Source organism: Orycteropus afer, unplaced genomic scaffold, assembly GCF_000298275.1.
Source record: "Orycteropus afer afer isolate SDZICR_OR568_19922 unplaced genomic scaffold, OryAfe1.0 scaffold00297, whole genome shotgun sequence".
Lineage (NCBI taxonomy): Eukaryota > Metazoa > Chordata > Mammalia > Tubulidentata > Orycteropodidae > Orycteropus > Orycteropus afer.
Genome location: NW_006921884.1, coordinates 1,261,098 through 1,271,103, shown reverse-complemented (window position 1 = coordinate 1,271,103; position 10,006 = coordinate 1,261,098). Strand labels below are relative to the sequence as shown.

Genomic DNA, 10,006 nt, shown 5'->3' with positions numbered 1-10,006 from the left:
TGATTATTAATATGCTTTTATTGACAGCCATCTCCATGCATGTTCAGTTGCTTCTCAGTTGTTTCCAGCAGAGAAAGAGGTTACCATTTTATAGATGTTTGAAAATAATTAAATTCTTATACATCTATTTGAAATGGCTATTTTAAAATGGACTTTAAAGTTATATTTAGAAATATCACATTTGAGGAGAAAATTTTAAAAATCTACATTTTTTTTTTTTTTTTTTTAAGTTACCCTTAATGCTTGTGAAGGGCTTTTGGATTACTACATAGGGTAACATATTTACATAATCACTGTCATGTGGTTTATAGTAAATGTTTTATACTGTAAGGTAATTTGAAAATTTATTTGGTGGATATATGATTTTATAAAAAATTATTTTTGTTTTATTCATAGAGTAAAATTCAAGCAACTTCTATAAATGTTTTTAGAAATAAACACCAAAAAACAAAATCTGGAAAATACATACCCATGGAGATTAAAAAAAGAGAAACACTTGGTGTGGTCCAAGAGCATCAGATAGCATGCAAAAATATTTGTTTCCCCAAGGAATTGAGCAAAAATGAATCTTTTAAAGACTCTTCACACCGAACTTCTTTCAAGGAGCCACCCTCCTTTCATGCAAAAGAAAAACATGAGGATTCTACACATCGATTTGCAAAAGGTAAGAAAGTTTTTGGTGGAAAGAAGAAATTAAGCAAGCCAACAGTCAAAACTTTTTACTTGTAATGAAATTTTCTTGTTAAGAAAGAGCTCAAACTTTTAAATTTTAACCATGGGAGGCAGGGAATCATGGTTAGTAGAGCTTTTAACTGTTGGCGGCCACCAGAAATTGAGAAGAGAACATACTAATTGGAAAGAGAAATTTAGGAGAACAAAATTGGTTAGCTACATCTTCTATCAGAGTGATATTCTTTATAATACAAATCCTCAGAGATGTTTTATTGCACTGTTACTAAGGCAGTTATGGAGTCTTGGTGGTACAGTGGTTAAGAGCTCAGTTGCTAGCTGAAAGGTCTCTGGTTCAAACTCACCAGCCACTCTGCAAGAGAAAGATGTTGCATTCTGCTTCTGTAAAGATTATAGCCTTGGAAACCCTATGGGGCATTTCTACTTTCCCCTAGACTTGCTATGAGTCAAAATTGACCCCATGGAAATTAAAAAACAAACAAACAAACAAAAAAATAGAGCACTTGTTGATTTACAGCCCTGAATTCTAATGTTGAGGAATTGGTATGCTATTTGTGAGTATGCTTATCCAAATCCTAAAAATATTTTTGGGAGTTGTAGATTACTCCCTTAAGACAAATTATAGTAAATGGTTATTCTTATTCAGAAACTTGGTAAGGTGGAAACTCAAGGTCTATTTAAGGAAAATGGTATTGTTGCCCTGAGCCTAGTGGCTAAAATAAAGCCAAAAGGCCAAACTCACTGCCTTTGAGTCTATCCTGACTTATAGCCTCCCTTCCTTGGGTTTCCAAGGTAGAATCTCTATAAAAGTAGATTGCCCAATCTTCCTTCTGAGGAGTGGCTGGTGGGTTTGAACTGCCAGCCTTCTGATTAGCAGTCAAATGCCTTAGGCACTACACCACCAGAGACCATTAGATCACTTTTCTAGTTATAGCTCTGATAAGGACCCTAGGTGGCACAAACAGCTTGCACTTGATTGCCGTTTGAACCCACTCAGTGATAGTGTGGAAGAAAAGGTTTGGCGATCTGCTTCCATTAAGACTACAGTCAAGAAAGATCTATGGAGCACAGTTCTACTCTGTATGTAACACGTGAGGTTGCCATGAGTCAGAATCAATGCTATGGCAACTAATAATAGTTACAGCTTTCATAGCCTCCTTTATACCCAATCTTAATATTTTCTTATGTTATTTTTTTTTAAATATTTTATTGTGTTTTTCATGAAAGTTTACATAGTAAATTAGGTTCCCATTTGACAATTTTTGTATAAATTATTCAGTGACTTTAGTTACGTTTTTTCACAATATGTCAGCATTCTCTTCAATTGTGCTCTGGTTGTTCCATTTCCAGTACTCTATTTTCCCTGCTCCTTTATCTTCTTATCTTTGGTTTAGAGTAATCGTTGACCTTTTGGTCTCATATAGATGTTTTTTTACTAGAACACTGTACTAATATCCTTTATTTTGTATGCTGTTCTGTTACTTCATTAAAACATGATCTCATGAGATAGTTTCAGTAAGAATCTCTTAGGGCTATAGACTCAGAGAGTTCTTTGGTCTCACCTGATTGAGTAAGTCTGAATTTTTTAGGAATTTGAATTCTGTTCCACATTTTCTCCCTTTCTTTCTCTTATACTATTTCTGAAGATCTCGTTCTGTTTGTTCATTCATTTATATATATTTCTTTTCCTTCAACAATGATTCCTCTCTGTGCAAGGTACTACGCTAGGAGTTGGGGAGACAAAGATGAAAAGAATATTATAGCAAACTTAAGATTTGAACAAAGACCCCTGGTGGCACAATAGTTAAGCACTTGACTGCTAATAGAAAGTTGGCAGTTTAAACCTTATCTGTGAGGAAACCCTGTGGGGTAGTTCAGGTTTCTGTGAGTTGGAATAGACTCAAGGACACACAACAATAACAATGACAACAGGATTTGAACCTATATGTAAGAGAAAGCTAAGGGTGATTTTAAAGCCAAGGGTGGGGGAGGGGTGAGTCATGATTTGATCTTTCTGCTAGAAAAATAAAACTGGCATTGACTATGGAGAGAATGGAAGCAGAGAGGTCAGTGATGAGGTTGTCCAGGGAAGAGATGGTCTAGGAAATAGATGCCAAGGGACTAAATGACTAAATGGTTAAACAAGCAGTGTGAAGGAGGAATGTTACAACAGCATTTTTCAAAATTGTAGTCTTCTGAAACTAGTCCTGAATGATTTACTTTGACAAAAGGGTTCTCTGGTCAAGTAAGTTTGAAAAGAATGCGTGTTGTATTCTCTTCCTGGAGATTTATATTGTATATTAGTATATTGAAAGCTCTGAGAAATACTGCATTAAAGAAGTCTGTTTTCTGTTTTTAATTTGGTGGCTCACTGGTAGAATTCTTGCCTTCCACGTGGTAGATCTTGGTTCAGTTCCCAGTCAGTGCACCTGAAGCGCAGCCACCACCCTTCTCTCAGTGGAGGTTTGTATGCTGCTACAACGCTGAGCAGGTTTCAGTGGAACTTCCAGACTAAGATAGACTAGGGAGAAAGGCCTTGTGATCTACTTTCAGAAAATCAACCACTGAAAACCCTATGGATCATAGCAGTCTGATTCTATTGGGCTTGCCATGAGTTGGGAACTGACACAACAGGCAGTAACAACAATCTCCAAAGCATTTGACCAAAGAATTTCCATTTTTTCATCTTATAACAATTAATGTCCTTGAGTCTAATCTTCCTTTGAACATATTTTGGAAAATCATGATTTAGATGGATTCAGTGACCAGGTGTAATGTTAGATTATCCCTTTTGGGGCAAGAAAGAATGTGCTCTGTCAAGGAACAAGAAGGCAAATGAAATAGTTGGGAAAGTTACTGAGTTTTCTAGACTGAGAAACTGGGTGACATTAAATTTAGACAGGAATTAAAGTGAAGAAGCAGGTTTTGGACAGGTAGGGAAAGGGATGGGTAAGATAATGAATTGTTTTATATCTGTTAATTAGACATGCATATGAAGATAACCATTAAGAAATTGGAAATAGAGATCTAACACTACAGAAAGAAGTAGGCTAAGATTGAAGACAGATGTTTGGGGGAATCACTGCCATACAGAAACTATGGACTTTATACATTTATTTAACATTTATGTATTTATGTGAGATCTATAGTGACAAACCATATACTACTTGTATTTTAAAAGTTTAAATATGAATGTGTAATTTGTGTGTATTAAGCTGTTGTTGTTGTTGTTAAGTGCCGTCGAGTCGGCCCCAACTCATAGCGACCCCTCCTTGGGTTTCTGAGGCAGTATCACTATGGAAGTAGGATTGCCCAACCTTCCTTCCGAGGAGTGGCTGGTGGGTTTGAACCGCCAGCCGTCTGGTTAGCAGGCAAGTGTCTTAGCCACTATGCTACCAGAGCTAGAAGGATGCAAAGATATCACTTTGAGGAGTAAGGAATGCCTGACATAAACTGTGGATTTTCTTTGCATTTTTCACCTTTTTTTTTTTTTTTTTGTGATTCGGGTAAAAGTTTACATAGCAAAATGGTTTTCTTTTGAACAATTTGTACACATTTTGTTTCATAACATTGATTGCAATCCCTACAATGTACAGCACTCTTCCCACTTCCTCCCTATGTTTACCATTTCCCTTTATCCTTATTTCCCATTGTTTCTTTCCTTCTTAGTTTTATCCATGGGTAAATGCTGCCCTTTTGATTTGGTATGGTTGATTGTTCTGAGTGTATGCCTTCCTGCTATTACTGTACATCTTTATAAGCCTGTTGTTTGGCTGAAAGCTGAGCCATAGTGTTGAGTTCAGTTCATGGTTTGAAGGGTGTCTAAAGGCCATAGTCTCAAGGCTTCCACCAGTTTTCATCAGACCAGTAAGCCTGGTCATTTTTATTATTTTGATTTTAATTCCACATTTTTCTCCCACTCTATCTGAGATGTCCTGTTGTGATCCCTGCAGAGAGCAGTGGCAGACAGGTGGCTGGAACAGGTAAAGAGAGTGGGGGACAGCTTCCAGGTGGCAGGGAGCAGTGGCAGACAGGGCTGGCAGGAACAAGTAGGGGGAAGCCCAGGAAGTGAGTGGAGCGGTTGAAACAGCTAAGGGAGATGAACTTATCTGTCGGTTTGTCATATAGTGGTGGCTTGCATGTTGCTATGAGGCTGGAGGCTGTGCTAGCAGGGATGCCTATGGTGGACTGGTTTTGGTGGAGCTTCCAAACTGAGACAGACTCAGAAGAAGGAAGAGGCCATCTACTTCTCATAGAATTGACCAGTGAAAACCTTATGAATAGTAGTGAAACACTGTCTATTACTGGAAATCTTTATGAACAGCCCTGAAACAGTGTTTGCTACAGTGCTGGAAGATGAGCCCCTCAGGTCGAAAGTACTCAAAATATGACTGGGAAAGAGCTGCCTCATAAGAGTAGAAACTACCTTAATGATTTAGATAAAGTAGAGTTTTCAGGGCCTCCATTTGCTGAAGTGGCATTACTCAATATGAGAAGAAACAGATGCAAACATCCATTGATAACTGGAACATTGAATGTAGGACACGTGCATCTAGGAAAATTGGAAGTTGTCAAAAAAGATACAGAATACATAAAGATTGATATTCTAGGAATTAAAGAGCTGAAATGGACCAGTTTTGGCCATCTTGAATCCAATAACCATATGCAGAAAATGACAAATTGGAGAGGAATGGCGCAGCATTCATCGTCACAAAGAACGTTTCAAGATCCTGAAGTACAGTGCTGTCAGTGATAGAATAATATCCATATGTCTACAAGGAAAAACAATTAATACTATTGTTATTCAAATTTACGCACCAACCACCAAAACCAAAGATGAGGAAATTTAAGATTTTGACCAACTTCTACACTCTAAAATTGACCAAACATGTAATCAATAAGTGTTGATTATCACTGGTGACTGGAATGCAAAAGTTGGAAACAAAGAAGAACCACTGGTAGTTGGAAAATTTGGCCTTAGTGACAGAAATAATGCTGGAGATTGCATGATAGAATTTTGCAAGATTGATGACTTATTCATTGCAATACCTTTTTAAAACATTACAAATGGTGGCTATACACGTGGACTATGCCAGATGGAGTACACAGGAATCAGATTGACTACATCTGTGGCAAGAGGCGACAGAGAAGCTGAATCAATGTCTTCAGCAAAAATAAGGCCAGGAGCTGACTGTGGAATAGACCATGAACTGTTCATATGCAAGTTCAACTTGAAGTTGAAGACAATTAAAACAAGTCCACAAGAGCCAAAATATGACCTTGATTATATCCCTCCTGAATTTAGAGACCACTGAAAGAATAGATTTGGTGCATGGAACACCAATGACCAAAAACCAGAGAAATTGTGGGATGATATCAAGAACATTATCCATGAAGAAAGCAAAAGGTCATTAAAAAGACAGGAAAGGAAGAAAAGACCAAAATAGATGTCAGAAGAGACTCTGAAACTTGCCCTTGAACAGAGAACAGCTAAAGCAAAGGGAAGAAATGACAAGATAAAAGAGCTAAATAGAAGATTTCAAAGAGCAGCTTGAGAAGACAAAGTCAATTATTATAATGAAATGTGCAAAGACATGGAGTTGGAAAGCCAAAAGGGAAGAACATACTCAGCTTTTCTCAGGCTGAAAGAACTCAATAGGAAATTTGAGCCTTGAGTTGCAATATTGAAAGATTCTTTGGGCCATATAGTGAATGATGCAGGAAAAATCAAAAGAAGATGGAAGGAATACACAGAGTCACTGTGCCAAAAAGAATTGGTTGATATTCATCCATTTCAGGAGGTGGCATGTGATCAAGGACCAATGATAATGAAGGAAGAAGTTGAAGCTACACTGAGGGAAGTGGTGAAAAACAAGGCCCCAGGAATTGACAGGATAACCATTGAGATATTTGGACAAACAGATGCTGCACTAGAGGCATTCACTCTGCTATGCCAGGAGATTTGGAAGAAAACTACCTAGCCAACTGACTGGAAAAAGATCCATATTTTTACCCATTCCAAAGAAAAGTGATTGCATAGAATGTGGAAATTATTGAACAACATCATTGATATCACATGCACATAAAATCTTGAAGATAATTCAAAAACAGCTACACCAATATTGTGGTAGTTCAGGTTGTGTGTCAATTTGTCTGGGCCTGGTTGAGTGGCTGGGAAGCTGGTGGTAGTTATTCCCCATGATAAAACTGGCAATCAAGTCCATGGTGGGATCTATCACAAGCAGCTGAGTAGCTGCTTTAGGAATGTCGTCTTCTTAATGTATATAAGAGGCAGCTTTGGGAATGGTCTCTAGCTTATGGCATGCTTGAAGCCTGCATGTAGGCGTGTCATTGTTCAGCAGTCTGCCATGCTCTGCCAACCTTGGGACTTTCAGCGGACTTGAATTAATGACCTGCTGTGTGGTTTGGTAACATCAGGACTGTGCCTTTTTACTTCTCAACTTTGGGCTGGGCAGCCTCAGCAGCCAGCAGGTGTCTGAGTGAAGAATAGCCTCCAGCTTCAGTGGGCCAGGAGCAGGAGGCAGAGTTGAAACTCAAGGTTGAGGGGATTTCTCCCAGTCCCTAGAGCCTGGCACTTTGAACTCGGATTTAAAACCTCCAAACTATAAGAGAATAAAGTCCTATTTGTTCCACCCATTCCCATTTGTGGTATATTCCTGACAGAGCAGCACTAGGTAACCAAAACAAGTATATTGACAGAGAACTTCCAGAAATGCAAGCTGGATTCAGAAGAGGAGTGAGGGATATCATTGCTGATGTCAGATGGATCTTGGCTCAAAGCAAAGAATACCAGAAAGATGTTTAGTTGTGTTTTATTGATTATGCAAAAGCATTTGATTGTGTGGATCATAACAAATTATGGCTAACGTTGAGAAGAATGGGAATTCCAGAACAACTAATTGTGCTCATGAGGAACTTGTACATAGACCAGGAGCTGTCATTTGAATAGAACAAGGAGACACTGCATGGTTTAAAATCAAGAAGGGAGTGCATCAGGGTTGTATCTTTTCATCATACTTATTCAATCTATATGCTGAGCAAATAATCTGAGAAGCTGGACTATATGAGGAAGAACATGGCATCAGGATTGGAGGAAGTCTCATTAACAACCTGTGTTATGCAGATGACACATCTTTGCTCACTGAAAGTGAGGATGACTTGAAACACTTACCGATGAAGACTGAAAACTATACTCTGCATTATGGATTGCACCTCCATATACAGAAAACAAAAATCCTCACATTAGGACCAATATGCAGCATCATGATAAATGGAGAAAAGATTGAAGTTGTCAAAGACTTCATTTTACTTCGTTCTACAGTCAACACCAATGGAAACAGCAGTCAAGATATCAGATGTCATATAGCATTGAGCAAATCTGCTACAAAGGATCTCTTTCAAGTGCTGAAGAGCAAAGATGTTTCCTTGAAGATTAAAGTACGCTTGACACAAGCCATGGTATTTTGAATCGCCTCATGTGCATGTGGGAGCTGGACAATGAAAAAGGAAAACTGAAGAAGAATTGATGCTTTTGAGTTGTGGTGCTGGCAAAGAATGCTGAAAGTACCATGGACTGCTAAAAGAACCAATAGATCTGTCCTGGAGGAAGTGCACCCAGAATGCTCCTTGGAAGCAGGAATGGCCAAACTTTGTCTCACCTACTTTGGTCATGTTTAAGAAGGGACCATTTCCTAGAGAAGGATGTCATGCTTGGCAAATTGGAGGGACAATGAAAAACGAGAAGGCCCTCAACGATATGGATTGATGCAGTGGCTGCAATGATGGGCTCCAGTATAGTGGGGATCATGGGGCTGGCACAGGACTGAGCAGTGTTTTGTTCTATGAGTCGGAGACTTGACAGCACCTAACAACAACAACAACATCTGGGATGTCCTGTTGTGATCCCTTTCAGAGTGGTCAGCAGTGGCAGCCTGGCACCATTTAGTCCTGGTCTCAGGGTCATGTGTTCTCATGGTCCATTAGTCCTTTGGACTTTTTCCTTGCGTCTTTGATTTTCTTTATGCTTCTTTGCTCCAGGCAGAGAGAGACCAGTAGTTGCACCTTAGATGGTTGCTCACAGCTTTTAGGATCCCAGTCATTACTCACCAAAGTTGGAGGTAGAACATTGTCTTTGTGGACTATGTTATGCAAATTGAACCTAGTGTCAACTGAGACTATGGTCCTGAGCCTCTAGACTCAGTGACTCATTCCCTCAAGGTGTTTGGTTATGGTTGAGAAGTGTTCATAACTTTGCATCTTCTAAGCTCTGGTAGCGTAGTGCCTAAGGCACTTGACTGCTAATTAGAAGGCTGGCGGTTCAAACCCAATAGCCACTCCTTGGAAGGAAGTTTGGGCAATCTACTTCTGTAGTGATACTGCCTCAGAAACCTAAGGAGGGGTCACTATGAGTCAGGTCTGACTCAATGGCACATAACAACAACAACATTCTCTACTACAATTATGGACATGTTTACAGCATGTATAAACATATTGGTGGAAATATCCTTTGTCAAACCTATGTATAGTCATGGGTGTAGTCCCATTCACCTTCCCACCCCTGTTCACTTTCAGTGTCTGAGTATCCACTTGTAGTTATTGTTATTACTGTTATTGCAGGATTGTGCATGTATTCACTTTTCTTGCCTTAACTCTTGTGCTGCTCCCTGTGTCTTCCACTACCTTGATCATTTGTGCTGATCCCCCCTTTATTGTATACCACCTTTCCCTTCACCTATGTTAATATCTACCCTCTAGTTAGTAATTTACCCTCGCTTCACCTCCCACCTCTGGTAACCTTCAAAGAATGATTCTTTCTGGGTGTAAACCTTTTCTTGAGTTTTTATAGTCATGGTCTCATACAATATTGTGATTGGCTAATTTCACTCAGCATAATGTCCTCTGGGTTCATCCATGTTATAAGTTGTTTTAAGAAGATTTAGCATTACTCTTTAACATTGCATAGTATTCCATTGTGAGCATATACCATAGTTTGTTTTTCCACACATCTATTGACAGGCACTTAACCTGTTTTGATCTTTTTGCTATTGTGAATAATTCTGTGATGAACATGGGTGTGCTTATATCTGTTCATTTCATGGCTCTTATTTCTCTAGAATATATACCTACTAGTGAGATTATTGGATTATATGGTATTTCTATTTCTAACTTCTTAAGGAAGTGCTGTACTTTCCACAGAGGCTGTACCATTATACAGTCCCACCAGCAGTATATGAAGCTTCCAGTCCCTTCACAGCCTCATCAGTATTTGTTGTTTTCTGTTTTTTTTTTTTTTTTT

The 10,006-nt window shown here is 38.8% G+C and overlaps 1 protein-coding gene across 1 annotated transcript in view; it reads left to right on the top strand.

The window, feature by feature from the left end:
• The first annotated feature begins 298 nt into the window (after positions 1 to 298).
• IQCM (IQ motif containing M) overlaps positions 299 to 10,006 on the top strand; it is a 735,830-nt gene continuing 726,122 nt past the window's right edge. Inside the window, exons 1-2 of the mRNA XM_042782394.1 lie at positions 299 to 331; positions 397 to 631. Of these exons, the coding sequence (XP_042638328.1) occupies positions 299 to 331; positions 397 to 631 (268 nt within the window). The remainder of the gene's footprint in view (positions 332 to 396; positions 632 to 10,006) is intronic.